The sequence below is a fragment of the Phascolarctos cinereus genome, unplaced genomic scaffold, assembly GCF_003287225.1.
Source record: "Phascolarctos cinereus isolate Bilbo 61053 unplaced genomic scaffold, phaCin_HiC Scaffold_726;HRSCAF=1367, whole genome shotgun sequence".
Classification (NCBI taxonomy): domain Eukaryota; kingdom Metazoa; phylum Chordata; class Mammalia; order Diprotodontia; family Phascolarctidae; genus Phascolarctos; species Phascolarctos cinereus.
This window is the reverse complement of record NW_027556098.1, coordinates 111489482-111508986: the sequence shown is the minus strand read 5'-3', so window position 1 is coordinate 111508986 and position 19505 is coordinate 111489482. Positions and strand designations below refer to the sequence as shown.

At 37.6% G+C, this 19505-nt stretch overlaps 1 protein-coding gene across 4 annotated transcripts in view; it reads left to right on the top strand.

Moving 5' to 3' along the window:
• The window catches only part of GSK3B (glycogen synthase kinase 3 beta), a 287106-nt gene that overhangs the window by 75663 nt on the left and 191938 nt on the right, over positions 1-19505 (top strand). For all 4 annotated transcript variants that reach the window (XM_020985881.2, XM_020985882.2, XM_020985883.2 and 1 more), the window contains exon 2: positions 3616-3809. In XM_020985881.2, the coding sequence (XP_020841540.1) occupies positions 3616-3809 (194 nt within the window). The remainder of the gene's footprint in view (positions 1-3615; positions 3810-19505) is intronic.

Genomic DNA, 19505 nt, shown 5'->3' with positions numbered 1-19505 from the left:
ATAACTGTATGTCAGAGAGTTAAATAAGCAAGTTTTCATTTGATCCTAAAAGTAATAGGAATTGACTGGAATTGGTTGAATAGTCAATAAGCATTTGTTAAGCACCAGCCATGTGCTAAGTACTGGGAATCTAGAAAGAAAGGCAGAAGACACTCCTTCCTTTCAAGGATCTGGCAATCCAGTGGGAGGGGCAACACGCAAACAACTATGTTAAAAACAAAATGTATAGAGGTTGTTAGAGATGCTCTCAGAGAGAAGGTACTAAGATTAAGGAGTCCTATGAAAGCCTTCTTGGGTAAAGTTGAACTTAATCTAAGGATTGAAGAAAGCACAGGAAGGCAGTAAGCAGAGATGAGGAAGGGAAAGAATCCCAGGCATGAGGAGGCAGTCAGTGAAGATGCCTGCAGTTGGGAAATGGAGTGTTGTATGCAAGGAAGGATAGTATCCCTGGATTGCAGAGTATGTGGAAGGGATGAAGTATAAGAAGAATGGAAAGGTAGGGAGAGATTTATGAAGGCTATGAAGAATTTTAAAAGCTGAGCAGAGGATTTTATGTTTGACCCTGGAAATAATTGGGTAGGACGTGATCATATCTGTGCCTATGGAAAATCATCAGTTGGCAGTGTAGTGTTGTGTAGGATGAACTAGAGAGATGAGAGACCAAACAATTAGGAGACTGCAGTAATGTTGACCAGAGATGATGAAGGCCTGAACTACTGTGGTAATTATGTGAGTAGATAGAAGAGTTGAATGTGAGACAGGTTTTGAAGGTAGAAACAGTAAAATATGGCAGCTGATTGGATATGTGGGATGAGAGAATAAACAGGCCAGGATAATGCCAAGATTATGAGCCTGAGGCACTGAAAGGAGGGTAGTGCATTTGATACATATAAGGAAGTCTAGAAGAAGAAAAGGTATGAAGGAAAAGATAGTGAGTTCAGTTTTAGACATGTCTCATTTAGGGTGTCTCTAGTTTGATATCTGTAATACTTAATTGGTGACCTGAGACTGAAGCTTGGGGAAGATCTTGGAGCTGGCTCTGTCTGTCTGTTTCTATCTGTCTATCTAATCTATGCATTATCTTAATAAAGGTGATAACTAAACCCATGGAACTGATGAGTTTATGAAAAGAGAATAGAGGGGAATAGAAGATGACCCAGAACAGAATCTTTGGCAATTCCCAGAGCTAGGGAGTGTGAGGTGGATGATGATCCAGCAAGATACCAAAAAGGAGAAGTCAGACAGGTAGAAGGTGAATCCGGAGAGAGTAGTGTCAAGAAAACCCAGAGAGAAAAAAGTATACAAAAGAACAGGGTGATAAGCAGTATCAAATGATGGCAGATCAAGAAGGAAGAGGACTGAAAAGACCATTAGATTTAGTAATATGATCATTGATAATAGTACAGAGAGCAATTTTAGTTGAAAGATGAGGTTGAAAGCCAGTTTACAAGGGTTAGAGACTGAGTGGAGAATAAGTGAAGTCAGCAAATATAGACTACCTTTTCATGTAAGGTGGTTTGAGAAAGGGAGATATAGAATGGTAGTTTGAAGGAATAGTGGAGTCTTTTCTATTTCTTTTTAGCTTAGGCAATTGGGGTTAAGTGACTTGCCCAGGGTCACACAGCTAGTAAGTATCAAGTGTCTGAGACTGAATTTGAACTCAGGTCCTCCTGACTCCAAAGCTGGAGCTTTATCTACTGTGCCACCTAGCTGCCCCCAGTAGTAGAATCTAATGAAGGTTTTTTGAGAATAAGGCATGTTTAAAAGCAGTAGGAAAAGGAATCAGTTGATGATTGATAAGAAGGGGGATGATTGAGGATGCAGTCCATTGGAGAAGATGGGAGGGGTGAGTTCTAGTGCACATGTAGAGGGATTGATCTTGGCGAGGAGAAGGACTCCCTTTTTGACAGACTAGTGGAAAGGAGAATAAAGTGGGACGTGATATCACAGAAGAAGGAGCTTGTTGACTGGCCTTCATTGTTTTCAGTAAAGTTAGGGCCAACTTCCTCAACTGAGAGGAAGAAGGAAGAGTCGTGTGGGGCTTGAGGGAATAGAAGATTTGAAATAGCTTTTATAAGGTGTGAGGTAGGGAATCAGTCAGGAATAAAAATGCTGCCTTGCTGCAGTGAAGACCCATTTGAAGTTGTATGGCACAAATTTATAAGGTACCTATTAGCACTGTTTGTTTGTCTCTCTAAAAAATGTATATATGTTCTTTATTTATAACTTATATGAAGTTTCCTTTGTATTTAAAATTGCTGTTTCTGATCTGTCATAAATAGGACATAACAGGCATCACTGTGTGTTTCTGTTTAAAAATGGCTTTTACATTTTTATATACAATAAAAATTGATTTTAAAATGTAAAAAGCATTCTTAGCTCATGGCTATAAGACCCCTGGAATATAGCATTGAGTTTTTTCTAGCACTCGTGATAAACATGCATATTTTCTTGCCTGAATCCCCTTTGTGACTAGGGGTATACCTTTTCAAGATGGTGAGTTAGGGCCACCTTAATCTTGTGTAGCTGTTTAGGAGAACAAAAGTAATATGTCTAAGAAAGAACCAAAACCATTAGTCTCAGTGTTTGATCAAGTGATTCACACAGCCACAGATATGGTTAAATACATTGTTTTATTAATAATACATATTAAAATAGAAATAAAGATAGATTAAGTGAAATGAGCATGTTTTTGATTAAGCATTTGCTTATAACACATTAGAATGTTTTAAAATTATGTTAAGATTATCATAAAATGTCAAAAAATTAAAATATTTCTATAAAAGAAATATATTTTAACTTTACTGTTGAATAATCTCAGTATAAGAAATTAAATTTGCCCATTTGCAAAATGAAAAGGCTAGCCAGACCTTTAATATTCCTTTTATCTGTAATTTTCCACAATTCTTTGAATATTAGTTTTAGCATAGATATCCTCTAATAGTGTTTTCATGCTTTTTAATATTCTGTGCTATATAGCGTATGTAGGACAGTGATGGATGAGCTTATAGATATTAAGTCGGAAGGAACTCTATAATTCCAGTTCTAAAGCTTCATGTTATGGAGGAGGAAATTGAGATCTGGGGAGGGGAGGGCAAATGACTTTTCTAAGGTCACACAGATTGAAACCCAATTTGTGAGACTCTGGATCCAATGTTCTTGCTGCTATACCACAGTGCTTCTTAATTTCTGTTCTGAGTTCATCTAACATTCATACTTCTTATTGTATTTGATACCAGTTTTCCTTGTTTGAGATCTTATTTTCAGATGACTTCATTGTTTTCTTTTAAAAGTAAAAAATTAAAAAAAGTTAACCTTTACCATCCTAAGGCTCTCTATCCTCCCCCACCAAATGATGACTGTGTGCTTAGAGGTTTTCTGCTTCATTGCGTTTTAATTTTTTTTAAATTTTCATACGGATATATACTTGTGGAGTTTTTAAGTGATAGCTGCTCATGTACAAAGAGATTTAAGATAACCCTCCGAAGCATTTTTTCCTCACACTCGGGCACTCTTAAATTAATTGTAATTGTCATAATGTATCTAGAATCTGAAAGATTTCTTTGTTTATGGAGATTTATTTTGATAATATAATTTTTGTGATTTCTTCTCCAGGAGACAAGGATGGCAGCAAGGTGACAACAGTGGTGGCGACTCCTGGACAAGGTCCAGACAGGCCTCAGGAAGTCAGTTATACAGACACTAAGGTGATCGGGAATGGGTCGTTTGGTGTAGTGTATCAAGCCAAACTTTGTGATTCAGGAGAACTAGTTGCCATCAAAAAAGTACTGCAGGACAAGAGATTTAAGGTGAGACTTCTGTTTTTGTGATTATTTTAATGTCATTTTTCTAATCATGTTTTCTTTCATTTTCTTCTGTGGGGCAAATTTTTTAGTAACTCATATGTAAAGATTTTAACTTTTTCAGCAAATATAGATTGAAGAGTCTAGTTTGGGAGTAGTAGTATTAGAGTTGGGATGATGATTTATTCAAATGAAAGGTAAGTTTTATTTTTCCTTAGACTTTTCTTTTTTTCCCCAATTTTCTTTTAAAAAAATATGTTCTGTTTTATATATGGCCTTATAGGTAATAGTCTCAGTGGAGAGGGAAAAAAGTATGTGTCTCTAAAAATGATGTTTCTGTGTTGAAAGAAATAGTTACTAAACCCTGAATAAAGAATTTTTCTAGAGAATGATAGTTTACATGCTTGTTAACACAGTTTCTTACAGAATTTGTTAAAATTAAACCATGCATAAAAGCATTAATGTACTATTGCAACTGACATTCAAAAATAATTGGATCTGCCAACATTAAGTTCAGAATATGAAATTTCTTTTATTTCTAAATATTTACCTGTGCCACCAACTTCTTTAAATTGGATCCATGTTTCTTTGGGTTAAAGTATAAGAACAAGCTAAGAGTATTTCTGTATGGGTCACTGTTGACCACTCTCTCCTTTTAGATAAAATTTGTTCTCTTTGCTACAGTAATGCCATACTATCAGAATTTTTCAGCTTTTCTGGCCACTTGTTCTGTTTCTCTTTGACTGACTCTTCTTCCCAATCTCTAATATAGGCAATGTCCAAGTTTCATTCCTTAGTGGAATCAGAAAGAGCTCCATTAATTCCTACTCAGTGAATGAGTCATTTCAAAGTGAAATAGCTTCACTCCCTTAGAGTAACACAATTATAATTCTTAAAAGAATTCATTCTTTGTCCTTAAGGGTTTTGCAGACCTTTTGAGGTATTCATAGAAGAGTCAGTTTAAGGTTAAATTGTGTGACAAAAACTGTGGGTTGTTGAGACCTCTGATTTGAGAAACAATGACGTGAAGACATTGAGTTGTTAGTGAAGAGTCAAACTCGATGGATAAATTTGGGGAGGCTCTCTGCAGGCCCATGGTTTTGGGGTGGAAAACCTGTGGCCTTGAGACCTCGAGGTCCTCAAGTCCGGCCCTTTGACTGTATCCAAACTTCACAGAACAAATCCCCTTATTAAAAAGATTTGTTCTTTAAAACTTGGACTCAGTCAAAAGGCCACACCCAAGGTTCTAGAAGGCCGCATGTGGCCTTGAGGCTGCAGGTTCCCCATCCCTGGTTTAGGCAGAAATTATCACATGAGTTTCCTTTATGCTAGTAAGATGAAACATTATATAGCCATCTGTATTTATGGCATGATAAGCATTAAACTTCTTGCTTTGTGTCTCAGGGAAAAAGCTGAGGAGTAACTAACTCATCTATTTCTTGAACAATCAGAAGTTTCACTTTAAGAGGGACTTCAGTGCCCATCTGCTCCAAGCTGAGCCTGAAAAAATAATCTCTTCTGTGATACATCTAGCCTTTTCTTGAAGATCTCTAGTGAGGGCAACCTACTTCCTAGCTCCTGAAACAGTCCTTTCTACTGTTGAGAAAAACTCTCTTTAAAAGTTTTTCATCATCATCAAATCCAAATTTGCCTCTTGGCAGCTGTATTCCTTCTGAGGTCAAAAGAACTAGTCTAAATCTACTTTACCTTCTACAGGTTGTCTTCTCAAGTACTTCAGAATGGTTGTTATGCTGCTGTTGTCTCTTCCCACTCACTCTGTTCTTCCCCTCTCACTTCTCCAAGCCAAGCATCCTCAATTTCTTCAGCCAGTTCTCACATGACTTGAGGCTCTTTATCATCCTGCCTGCTTTCACCTGGATACCCTCAAGATTATTAATTTTCTTCCTAAAATATTGTACTCAGAGCTTAACATATTTCTCCAGATTTGTTCTAACCAGGGCAGACAAATATGTCTAATAGGCTGCTGCAGTCCCAGATGCTCACAAAATGCTAGATATCATCAGGCAGCATATTTGAAACAAAAAAATAAAACTAGGACCTGTCTTTGTCGAAGCCTGTGTTTCTCTTGAGCAAATAGTTTGTGTGACATCTCAGGTGGACATAGTCAAGATAAGGATGTATAGATGAGATATGTCATGTGTTTCTAGCTCTGAGGATTCCAATTCATGGTAAATCAAAGCAGTGAGATAGCAGTACTAGATTATACATTCAGGATAGCTTCTATATATATCAAGAGACAAGAAAACAGAAGGCTAGATGTGGTGCAGAGGCTGACCAGGTGAGTAACCATTTCTTCCTATTTTCTTAACTTTCCTTGGCACTCAGACCTTGCCTGAATTATAGTACTCTTCTTTGTATCTGGGACATTTGCAAGTATTTTTTACTTGTATTTTACATACGGTAAAACCCTGCTTGCTTTATGAAGTTTTTGTTTTCTTTGTTTTAGTTGGATTGGCAGTTTTCACTGTCCTTGTAAGACTTGATGCATTGCCTGAACTCTGATTTGGCACCACTTTCTTAAGTATTTAAATTCACCTTTCAGCTACTTCACTTGGCAACCAACGGTATCTATTATGTACAGGGTATATAGAAGAGGCAGCAGAGTGTAGTGGATAGATAGCTGACCTTAAACCAGGAAGACCTGGATTCAAGTCTGACCTTTTAGAGATAATGGCTGTGTGACCCTTGACAAGTCAATTACTTCTCAGGGCTCTAGGCAACTTCTTTAGATTATAAATTGGAGAGAAAATGCCAGCTTGTGTTGGAACAGGCAATTTCTTTTATCTTGGGAGTTCCCTGTACCAATGAATTTTTTAGGTCCATTCCTTATCCCTATCTCTTATGTACAAAGTACTGTGGATAAAAAGACTAAAAAACTTATCTACTGGAGGAGACAATGCAGATCATGGTATAATGAAGAGAATTCTGGATTTGGAATATCCTTGATCTAGAGAGTATTACTGTTATAGATTGAAAAATCAAGGACTAAATCTGATGTATCAGTGATTAAAAGTAGTGAATCTTCACATGTAGACATGTAGAGGTAGCACAATGTAGTCAAATGAAGGTTGGGCACTGCTGCTTTGTGCTCTTGGACAAATCACCTAACCTTGCTCAAGGTCATTTTCCTCAGTGGTGAAAAGAAATAGAGAGTAGATGATCCTAAAGTCCTCTCCAGCTCAGAATCCTGTGATCCTGTGAGTCTGCTTACAGATATATGTGTTTGATAATAGTGATAGTAATTGTGTATAATAAGAGGAGGAGGAGAAAGCAGCCAAAGATAACTCCAAATTTGACATTGCCTGGGGAACTGGAGAAATGTTGCTACTGACAGAAGTGGGTGGGATAAAAGAGCTTCCCTGTTTTTTGTGGGGAAGAACCTGACTAAATCTAAGATAATGTTTTTTATCTGATTTCAGTTTTAGTCATATTGAATTTCTTGTTCTGTCAGCACAGGTTAAGTAAACATCCCTCCTCAGGCACTTGGAAAATACTGTATTGAGGGGGCAGCTAAGTGATGTGGTGGATAGAGCATTGGCCCTGGAGTCAGGAGGACCTGAATTCAAATCTGGCCTCAGACACTTGACATTACTAGCTATATGACCCTGGGCAAGTTATTTAACCCCAGTTGTGTCTCCTCCCCTTCCCTCCCCTCCAAAAAAACCCCAAACAACCAGTACTAGAAAGATGCTGAGAATTTCAGAATTATATGGATTTAGGAGTCAGTATGTGTAAATATGATAGTTGAAACTTCAGTGTGGGTACCCGCAAGGGAGTAAAGTAAATAAAAAGAAGAATACAAAGTCTAAGACAAAGCTTTGGGGAACAACAACTGTCATGGGCCATAATGAGCGTAAAAGTCACCAAAAAAGAAAGAGGATTAATCAGAGAGAGAAGAAAGTAACATAGAATGTATCTAAGACTTTGTGCTGGTTAGGAATTTCTTAAATAGCAAGTGGCACTGTAATAACCTAACACCTGTATTTTGCTTGTAGGTTGAGTTCTCCTTTGTGAATAGTTCCTTTGCTGAAAAGTACTTATTCAGAATTGATTTGGTTGGGACAGACTTTAGAAATGCCTGCAATGATATACTGAGTTGTCTTTATGGAGTTGGGCTGTTTTAAAAGGTGCTAGTGATCATGGTTTTGGGTAGTTGTTTATTGGCAATGGGGCCAAGGAAAAGCTTCACCATTTTCAAAGAACTAGCTATCTACAATAAACACAAATTCAGTTTTAAGTCCCAGTAAATTTGTAACTTAGTAAATTGGCTTTATTTTCGTTTGTATGATATGATTCTCCTTTTATTTCATAAGATTCATGACAGCCCTCCTGGCCCAGCCCTTCAGCTTGGTTTCACCTTTTAGAGAGGGGTACAGTGATGGAGCTGGGAGCTTAATTTGTTGTGAGGGAGAGATGATGACATAGCTTGCAAGTTGCAGATCACTGGGAATGGTTCCTCTCAACTATATGTTGAACTTCAGCTGCTTCCATGTGTACCTCACTTGTAATTTATCAATTTTATTTCTTACAAGACTTTGTAGAAAAGGTTCTTGGTACTGAATTGCTAATATGGCTCTGTTAAAAGCACTCAGGGTAAAAAGCTTACTGCTACCACTGAGCCTGCGTGAAAAATTCCATTTTTGTAATGTAGCATCTGAAGATTTCAAGAGGTATAATATCTTTGTTATGATACTGGATACACCATCTGAGCTTATTCATTAAGAGACTTTAATATTTGATTGAATCCATATTCAACATGAATGAAACTTTTCTTCACTAACCAACCTTCTCCCTCTGTTATGATTAACCTATGCAGTATTACATGTTTACTAAATTCCAGTCACTGTGCTAGTTAGTGGGGCTATAAGTACAAAGAAAGGTACAATCCTTCCGTGTAAGGAACTTATATTCTAGTGGAGGAAATGATAAATATATGTGTTAAGTATGTATTGAATAAATACAAATAAATACAAAATAGTTAAATACAAAGTAGTAAGGGAGGAGAAAGTACTAGGGGGAATCACAAAGGTGTCACGTAAAAAAATGGTCCTTGAGCTGACTTCTGAAGATCATAAGATAAGGAAGGGAGCACATTGCAAGAGTAAGGGAAGAACAGAGCAATGTCTGAGACCCAGAGGTAGTGTTGTGAGTAGAAACAAAAAGAAGAGCAGTTTGGCTGGAAACATGTCTTTCGGGAGGGGGAATAATGTCCTTCCAGGCTGGAAAGATCAGGTGAGGCCAAATTGTGAAAAATTTTAAAAGCTAAACAGAGGATTTTGTCCTTTAGGCAACAGAGAGACATGAGTTGATTCTTTCAAGTTGCCTAGTCTCAAAACTCTAGAGTCATTTTTATCTTTTCCCTCTCCCACACCCTTACCACTTTAAGTCCAGTTCATTCATTTTTAACACATCTCTTATACCTATTTCCTTGTTCTAGCTCTCACACTTTTTAATTAGTTTTGCTTCTTTTAAGCTAGAGGTTCTTAACCTGGTGATCACAGACTTCAGGGTGTGTCTGTGAATAATTTTTAGGAAATCTATGAACTTGAAATTTGAACTATGAACTTGAAAAAATTACATTGTTCTTTTCACTGACCTTTGGTTTCCCTTGTAACCCATTGTATTTTATTTTGTACATTTAAAAATGTTATTTTGAGAAGTCAGTCCATAGGTTTCACCTGACTGCCAAAGGAATTCGTGACACATACAAAAAAAGTTAACAACTCCCATAATTTAACTGGGTTTTGTTCTAATACTTCCTTCACACTAATGTCCAATTAAACTGACTAAAGTACTTCTCTAATCAGGTCACTTCCACATTAAAAAACCTTTATTTGTTTTTCATTGCCAATGGAGTAACATTACTTTTTAAATCCTGGCTTTCAAGGCCATTCAGAAGGTAGTTTCTAGTGACTTTTCTAGGTATATCTCATACTGTCTCTTTTATATGCTCTACAATGTGGCCAAACTGAACTATTCATCGTCAGATGTTCTGGTCTTGCCTTCACCTCTCTTACATTATCTCTCAGTTCTTGAATATCCCTCTTCCCAAATGTACCAGTTGAAATTCCTCACCTCAAGACATAGCTCAGATGCTACCTTTTACTATGAAACCATCCATGATTCTTCCATCTGGAATATTTCTCAAAGCATTTTGTTTATATTTCTCTTTTGTACTTAATCTCATTTTGCTTTGCATTGTTTGTCTTCTTTCCCAGTCTCCCCTATTAAATTATAAGCTCTTTGATGGCAGGAAGTATCTGTTTCACAGTGTCTTGCATATAAGTAGAAGTTTAAGAAATAGTTTTTGATTTGAAATGTTTCATAAGTCCAGTGGGATAGAGAGTGACCTAGTGCAGGGTTCATTAATACCTTCTTTAAGGTCTTGGATAGTAGTCACATGAGTTAGGCACTTAGGACCCTTTTCATTCTGGTTTCAAGCTGGGGGGTGTACTTTTGGAGGATCATGTAATGTTTGGTGTGTTTTCCGAAGGTTAGATTTGCCAGTTGACAACTTGGGTCTATTTTTCTCTCTTTTGTATAATTTGCCAGCAACTAAGGCCCTACTGCCACCTGGTGACATCTTATCCTAGTTGCCTATGACTTTCCCCCTCACCAAAACACGGTTTGTTTTTTTTTTTTAACAGAACTTAATTATCTTTCCTCCTAAACTCTCCACTTCCAAATTTCCCTATTATTGTCATCGTCTTTCTACAACTCCAGTGTCATCCTGGATTACTCGCCCTTATTCACCTCATATGTCCAATCCATTGCTGAGTCTTGTCATTTCTGCCTTCACAAAATCTCTCATATATTTCCCCTTCTCTCTACTCATGTAGCCACCATCTTAGTTCAGGCCTCCATCATCTCTCTCCTGGACTATTGCAATAGCCTTCTAACTGGTCTCCCTGCCTCATGTTTCTCCTCACTCCAGTCCATACTCAAGACTCCACTATCATGATAATTTTTCTGAAATGCAGGTGTGACCATGTCACATACTCCCCCCTCCAATGAGTTCCTGGGGCTCCCTATTGTCACTATTCTTCAGGATCAAATATAAAGCCCTCTGGTATTTAAAGCTTTTTGTAACCAAGCCTCTTTCCAATCTTTCTACACCATTCTCCCCTCCAGGTACCCAATGATCCAGCAACATTGGCTTACTTAAGTAATATAGTTCCTTGAGCATGCATGACATTCCACCTCCTGCCTCCTTTTGCACAGCCTGTCCCAATAACTGGATGGATCTGTTCCATCATTTCTGCCTCTTAGTTTTCCTGATTTTCTTTAAAGCTCAGCTGATATCCCTACAGGAGGCCTTTCCTTTTACCCCCAGCTGCTAATGCCTTCCCCTTTCAGATTATCTTCCATCTGCCTTCTTACCTACTATCCACCATTACCCTTCCACAGTCTTCAGTGAATTTTGGTAGATTTGCTCTTAGATCTTTAATGCTTTTTGTAACCATTTTGAATGAGATTTCCCTTTCTGTTATTTCTTTATAGAAATTTATTATTACTTTATAGAAATGCTTGAGGTTTTTATGGACACAGATTCCCTTTTTAGACTTTTGCTAACCAGTTCTTCAGTAATACATCCTGGAATTTTTCTTTATCAAAACGTTGTGCCCATTATTTGTACATTTTACTTTAGACTTGGGAGTCATCTTCATATAGATGAGAATTGAACCCGTGGAAGATGGTGAAAGGACAAAGAGAAGTTAAGAGAGCCCAAGAGAGAGCCTTGGGAGGACACCCATAATTGGGATGATCTAGGAATGGTCAGATGGGAGGGAGGGGTAGAGAAAAGGAGGAGAGAAGAAGGGAGAGAGAGAGAAAGAGGGGACGAGAAATCAAGAAAGCAAAAGGAAAGAGTTTCCAGAAGATGTTATGTCATAAGATCGAGAGGTCAAGTAGCATCAGCACTGAGAAAAGGCCATTGGATTTATCAGTTAAGAGAAAACAGTTTTAGATGATTAGTGTGATTGGATTATAAGGAGTTGAGAAATGAGTGTAGGAGGTAAGGAAGTGGAGGCAATGATCCACTTTTTTACGAGTTTCTTTTCCAGAACTTCCTAATTCTTAGCAATAAATTCTAGTTATATCATTTGCTCCCGTGTAAATCTACAGAAGTGAATAGTAGTTTGACAAGTTTTGAGAGGTCTTCTATTATGTTCTGGATACATGTTCCAGGAAGATTTACAGGCTTCTGTATTGTTAATTTCAGATCCACAACTAAATACTTCCATACACTTTTCAGGGAATCATCAGCTACCACTATTTATTTCTTCTTTCTACATGCCTTAACTCCATGATCCATAGCCTTGTTTCTTGAAGTTCAAGAAGCTAGTTTTTCTTCTTTTGGTACATCTTCTCTCTCTATGGGGAAAAGTCCTATCTATTCCTGAGTTCCTTAGGTTCTACTTTTTCAACAGTGTCACATTCTTTCAACCTTTTGATACAGGCCTAGTTTAATTTTTTCCTCTTCAGAGCCTTAAAAAAAGACAAAACAACCTTGAAACCATATCTTCTTCTTTCTCACTCCCACCCCTTCTACCCCTTACCTTTTTATTTTATTATTTTATTTTTTAAATTAATTTATTTTGATTTATCAACAATCACTTCCATAAGCTTTTGAGTTTTAAATTTTTCTGCCTCTCCCTCCCCAAGACAGCACACAATCTGATATAGGCTATACATATACATTCTTATTAAACATATGTTCACGTTAGTGATATTGTAAGGAAGAATTAGAACCAATAGGAGGAACCACAAAAAAGAGCAAACAAAACAAAACAGAAGAAAAAAAAATAGCAAATAGCATACTTTGATCTGCATTCAAACTCCATAGTTCTTTCTTTGGATGTGAATAGCATTTTTCATCATGAGACTTTTGGAGATGTCTTAGATCCTTGCATTGCTGAGAAGGGCTAAGTCTGTCAAAGTTAGTCATGTGGCACAGTGTTGTTGCTGTTACTGTGTACAACGTTCTCCTGGTTCTGCTCACTTCACTCAGCATCAGTCCATACAAGTCTTTCCAGGTTTTTCTGAAGTCCTCCTGCTCATCATTTCTTATAGCACAATAGTATTCCATTACATTTCATATACCACAACTTGTTCAGCCATTCCCCAGTTGATAAGCATCCTCTCAATTTCCATTTCTTTGCCACCACAAAAAGAGCTGCTATAAATATTTTTGTGCATGTGGATCCTTTTCCCATTTTTATGATCTCTTTGGTATACAGCCCTAGAAGTGGTATGCACATTTTTATAACCCTTTGGGCATAGTTCCAAATTGTTCTTCAGAATGGTTGGATCATTCCACCAATAATGCATTAGTGTTCCAATTTTCCCACATCTTCTCCAACATTTATCATTTTCCTGTTTTCTGATCAATAGTGATTTAGAGCATTTTTTCGTATGACTATAGATAGCTTTAATTTATTCATCTGAAAACTGCCTACTCATATCCTTTGATCATTTATCAATTTACCCCCTACCTTTTAAAGAACACTGCATTTTCTCTATTAACCAGAGAGAGGAGTGGGAAAGTGTTCTTTGAATCCTTTACTTCCTTTTCTGGGAGAGAGACCCACCTGTACTTTGTGCATGTATAGTGCTTACTTGACTGTGGTAGAAAATAAACATTGTATATGCTATTCGAGTGTTTGCAAAATTCTTCTTGCCTTTCTCCCACCCCACCCCCCAACACCCACCCTGGAAGCATGATATTCAGTGTTCTGTGGTACTTGTTTGTAGCTCTCATGACCAACTATCTCACTTAACCTAGTGTGGCAAACTGCCTAATTCTCTTTGTGATCAGTATTAAAAGACGTACAGAATGAGAAGATAGGGAGAGATTGAACTCTTCATTTGGGACCTCAGTATACTGCATTTCTTGATACTGCTAACCCTAGAAGTAATAGTTATTGCTGTGTATATGTCCCTCCTGTAGGTGCTTATGCCAAGTTTTCAGCTCTTTCTTGTAATGAAAAGAATACTGATATGAGTGTCAGAAGGCTTTGGTTCAAATCAGTTTTCTATTGTTAACTCTGTGGTCTTGGGGCTAGTCTGGAATTGTGCTGAGGTTTTCCTATTTTTCTACTGTCACTAAAGTAATGTGACTTTCTTGTGTATTTAATTATTCTCATTATTGTTATTTTTAAGCAGGGATAATAATAGTCCCCAATTACTGTCTACCCTTACAAGATACTTTTTGAAGGTAAAATGAGATAAATACTTGGATTGTCACTGAGCACTGCCTACTAGGGGAGATAATTTTTGATTGAGTAGTTAAGTGCAGGTTTTATAAAGGCACTTTCATTTGGGCAGAAATTAGACAGGTAGGATTTCTGGAGAGTGTGTTTTGAGCAGAAAAAATATTATGGAATGTAGACACTAAAGGAGTTTTTGATATCTAGTATATTTTCCTCATTTTAAAGATGAGGAAACAGTTCCATGGAATTGAAAATTACTTGCCCAAAGGTAAATCATTTCTGAGTGGTATAGTTGGGATTCAAGTAAAGGTGTTCTGATAATCCCAGTCCCTCAGCCTCACAATCTTAAGAGTCATCCTAGAGACTCTTTACCATCTCACTCCCTATATCCAAATGCTGCCAAGGCCTGTCAATTTTGCTTTTGCAACATTTCTGCAATATTCCACTTTCTCTCCTTTGACATTATCACCCTTCTGGTACAAGCCCTGGTTAGTTCATATATGGACTGTTGTAATGGTCTGCAGATGGGTCAAATCTCTCCTCATTACAGTCCATTCTCTATTCAGCCACTAAAGTGATTTTCCCAGAGTGCAGGTTTGACCATGTCACCCTCCTACTCAGTAAACACCAGTAGCTCCCTGTCCCCTCTAGAATAAAATGCTATATTTGGCATTCAAAGACTCATAAGATATAACCCTCTCCTACCTTTCCAATCTTCTTACATTTTACCCCTCAACATGTAGTCTTCTGTCCAGTGACACTGGCCTGTTGACTGTTCCACAGACAAGATACTCCATCTGTCACTTCTGGGTGGACTCCATGCCTGTAATACTTTCCCTCCTCTGCTCTGCTTACTGACCTCCCTGACTTCCTTCAAGTCCCAACTAAAAATCCCTTCTTTTACTGAAATCCTTCCCCAACTCTTCTTAATTTTAGTGCTTTCCCTCTGTTAATTTTTTCCCCTATTTATCCTGTATGTAGCTTGCTTTTTATATATTTATTTGCATGTTGTCTCCTTCATTAGATTGTAAGTACCTTGAGGGCAGGGACTATCTTTTGCCTCCCCATTGTTTGACGCAATTCCTAGCATATAGTAGGCAAAAATAAATGTTTGTTTGATATATTAATTGATCTCCATTCAGGATGATGGCAATGGAAATCAGAAGGAAGGTGTGCATGAAAAAATATTTTCAAGGAGGAATTGGGAGAAATTTGTGACCATAGATCGTATAGTGCAATGAGCATAGTGGGATTCGGAGGCAGGAGAGACCTGGGTTCAAATCCCTATCTATTGTTTAGTGATTGATTGTGGTCAAGACCATTAATCCTTATGAGTCTTTTTTTCTGCATTTGTAAAATGAGGAATAATAATACTTTTTGCGTCATCTCATAGGTTTTTGTAACTATCATGAGATAACAAATGAAAGTCTTTTGTAAAACTTAAAATACTGAATAATCATCAAAGGGTTAGGAAAGAGATGCATGGACAGAATAATTTTTAGTTTGATTGGAGTCTGTAGAAGAGAAGTGATGATTAAAATGGGGAATTTCCGGTAGATTTGCAACATATTGTACAATGTCTTGAGTGCTGGATATGGTGTTTGGAGTTTTATCTTATAGTCATTTGGATACTCAGTATATTTTAAAGCTTATCATTATGACACTAGTTTGTAGGTTAGAGTAACTACGGATGGAGCAGTGAGACAGAGACCCGTTTTCCCCAACTTATCTGACAGGTTTTTTTTATTAATTTCCTGTACTTTTACCAACAAAAGTGCTTAAGACCTATGATATTTTAAATTTTATTTTTTCATTTAAAAGTTGATTTTCTCCCTCCCACCCTCCAAAACAAAATACTTTAACAAAAATGCAGTCAATCAAAACAAATTCCTACATCCCCTCCCCCAAATAGTTATGACCTATAATCCTAAAAAATGATCTTCCATTTTCTGCTTCCTGAGACATAGAAGATCCAGTCAACAGAATCAACAACAATCATGATTAAGTGCTGATACTGTGTTCTAGCACTAGGAATAAAAAGAAGTGAAATAACTCCCTACCCTTGAAGTGCTTATTTATTATTTCTGGTGAAACAACATGTACATGTGTGAATTTATGCAGACTGAGTTCATGCAAGATAGATAAAATAAATTTGTATTTGCTAAATACAAGGAAGTTGAGGGAGGGAGGATATTAGAAGTGGGGTTGGTGGTTGGGAATCAGGAATGGTCTCCTCGAGGTTCTTGAGCTGAGTCTTAAAGGATGCTGAGTGGTAGAGATGAATATGGCCCAATAAAAGGGCACTGAGACAGCAAGTGAAGCAGTGTGAGTGAGGATCACAGAGAAGGCCAATTTTGCTAGACCAAAGTGTGAAGGAGAGTAATGAGGACAGAAGATAGGCCACTAAGACTTTGGAAGATGGCGTCCTTTATGGTGTTTTAACATTGATATTCATGTATTTATTTGTATAATATATGTAATGAGGGAAAACAGTATTTTATTTTATTTTGGCGTTGTAAGTATATACTTATGGAACATTGTGTGAAATTATCCTTGACAGATCATTTATGTTTCAGAGTTTCACCAGTGGCTCACTCAGAAATTGACAGTGGTCATTGACCAAGTTAGGGTTTGGATCTCATCTTCAGTTTTCTGGACTATGCAGTCGCTTCTTAATTAGATTTTCTGCCTTAAGTCCCTTGCATATGTACTATCATGTCACTCTTCTACTCAGTAAATTCCAATGACTGTTTGAAATCACACTCTTAATTACCTCTGAAATCAAGGTCTTTGCATCCTCGCCCCAGTCTACTTTTTTGGTCTTATTGTACATTACTTACCTTTGCAAACTCTAGGATTTAGCCAAACTTTCCTTCTTATTCTTCCTTGCACATAACAGCCATCTCCCTTTCTGACTGTCTCCGCCTATGTGCCTTTGCCACCACCTCTCAGAATCCCTAATTGTTTCGAAACCTAGCTCAAATGCCACCTTCTGTGTGAGGTCTTTTCTAATTTCTCTCTCTGTGTTCCTCCACCCCATTACATTTTACTTATTTTGTATACTTTGTGTATCCCTTTTTAAATATACATGTGATTTCACCCACAGAATGTAAGGTCCTTGAGGGCTGGAAGGGTTTCATATTTTTCTGTATCCCCCGTTACCTTAGCATTGTGCCTGGCACATAATAGGCTCTAAATGCTTATTGATTTATCGGTCTAATAAGATCTTGATCTAATAACATTTTAATTCTTCTTTAATTAATAATGGGCTTTGAAGACTGGTATTTGCATTTAGGATTTCCTTTCTTTGCAGGTGCCAGGTTTGGGGCTTTGGACTAGGGCTGTCAGAGTCACACAGTTGCAGTTGCCACAGGTCACAGCTCTAGCATTTTGTATCTAAAGGGAGAGTGTGTGTGTGGGAAGAGTACAATCTTAGCCTTGTGTGTTTAGGCAGAGGAAGGAGAAAAGGAAAAGGAGAGTGGCAGTAACTAGGCAGACTTCCAAAGGCGCCTGATGGTGCACTATACTCTCCCCTGCTAGAAAATGGCAAGGCCGCCCTAGCTGTACATTGAATACTTTAGGGGAGATTAAGGTGAGGATAAAAATAATCGAGAAAATTGAGCATCTATGCTCTACAAGGCAAGAAGCATAGTATAAGAGAAAGAGCCCTGACCTGTGAGGTAAACCTGGTTAGGAGTCCCAATTCTGCCATTTACTGCCTCTTTTACCTTTGGCTGGTCACTTCACAGGAACTCAGTTGCCTTCTGTGTAAAATGAAGGCATTAGGTTAATCTTGAGCTCCTTCCTCACTCTTAAGCCTGTGATCCTATGAACTGAAACTATTACTAATAGCAGTGGTTGCTTTTACAAAGCAGACCTCTTCCCACCCCAACTTCCCCCCTAGCCCCCTCAAAAAAGGATGTATGTTATGTGGAGCGAAATGCACAAATAAATGTACTTTATTCATTAGGTGCTTTGGAAATTAATCTAATATTGAATCGCAGGAAGGTGTTGAATTGAATAGCTGAAATTTGGGCCACTGGTTACATAGGGAGTATCCCTCCCTTATTGCCAGTTATTAAAAATCTTTTGAAATATATTTTTGATTGATACACAATAAAAAATGTCAGGATCCTTCTGTTCCTCTGCTGTTAGGATTAAGAATGAAGAATTATTTAGGCATGCCATCAAAGAAAAGCTCTAATGTTCTCTAGATTTAAAAATTCAATAATTTCTCATTTGTCTCTTCCCTCTGATTAGAATATTTTTCCTGTCTGTCTCTACTGTGCCTCCCTTCAAAATTTTAATTCAAATGTTAGTCAATAGAATAAACATTTAAGTGTCTTACAGCTGGCTGGCCGCTTTCCACCAAGGGATGGGAAAAATGTGTAGGAAAACATCCTCTACATTTTTTGAAGGCCACTTGAAATCCTTTGGTGGGCTACAGATTGTGCAGGTCTGGTCTACTGTGTGCCAGGCACTGTGCTAAGCACTTCAGATACAAATACAAGAAAAGAAACAGTCTCTGCCCTCAAAGAGTTTAGGTTGTAATGGGGGCAAGACAAGACAAAAGGGAGCTAAAAAGCATGGGAGTGGGGTGGGAGAGAAGGTATCTAGAGCAGATGTGGAAAAGTCAGAGAAGTCCGAAAGTCGTTCAGCCAAGGGAAATGAGGAGAAATACTACCCACATCATGAAGCTTTCCCAGGTTGCCACAGCTGCATATGAATTGTACCTCATTTGACCTTGTTAGCATAGTGGAGGGAGCAAAGCACTTGGAGTCAGAAGATGTGAGATCTTTATTGTTAACTCAGCTACTTACTACTGAGTGACCTTGGAAGGCATCAGTCTAGGGGAAAGAAGCTGCTTTGGAATCCTGATTTCCCTACTTGTATAACCTTTGCAAAGTCCCTTAAACTGTCAGTCTCAGGTTTCCTTACCAGTAGGATATGTATCTGTCCCTACAAGCACACTTACTGAAAAAAAGGAAAGAAGAATTGTGGGTTAGATGATTTCTAAGGTCCTTATTAGCTATAAAGCCATCATCCTAAGTCAACCCTTCTTTTAAATACCAATTTCTTCTTCTGTAAAGTGAGAATAATAATGTATGTACTGCCTATTTTACAGAGTTGTTGTTAGGATCAGATGGGAAATTTGAAACAATAAAGGGTTATGCAAATATGTTAGTAAGCATATTTTCATATTAAGTATAATGTGTAAGTATATACATATAATCTATTATTAGTTTCTAATACAGCTAATTATGGCACAGTAACATGATTTTAATTCCTCAACAGATATATGTTGTATGATTATGAGCAAATCACTGAACCTCTCCGAACCGCATCTTCTTAATACAAGGGAAGTTGCACTAGTTGTGTTGCCCATATACTGTATGTACTTTGTATGTACATTCCCGTTTTTATGTTATATAACCTCAACTGAGCCCTCACTAGTGCTAGGCAGTCTTAC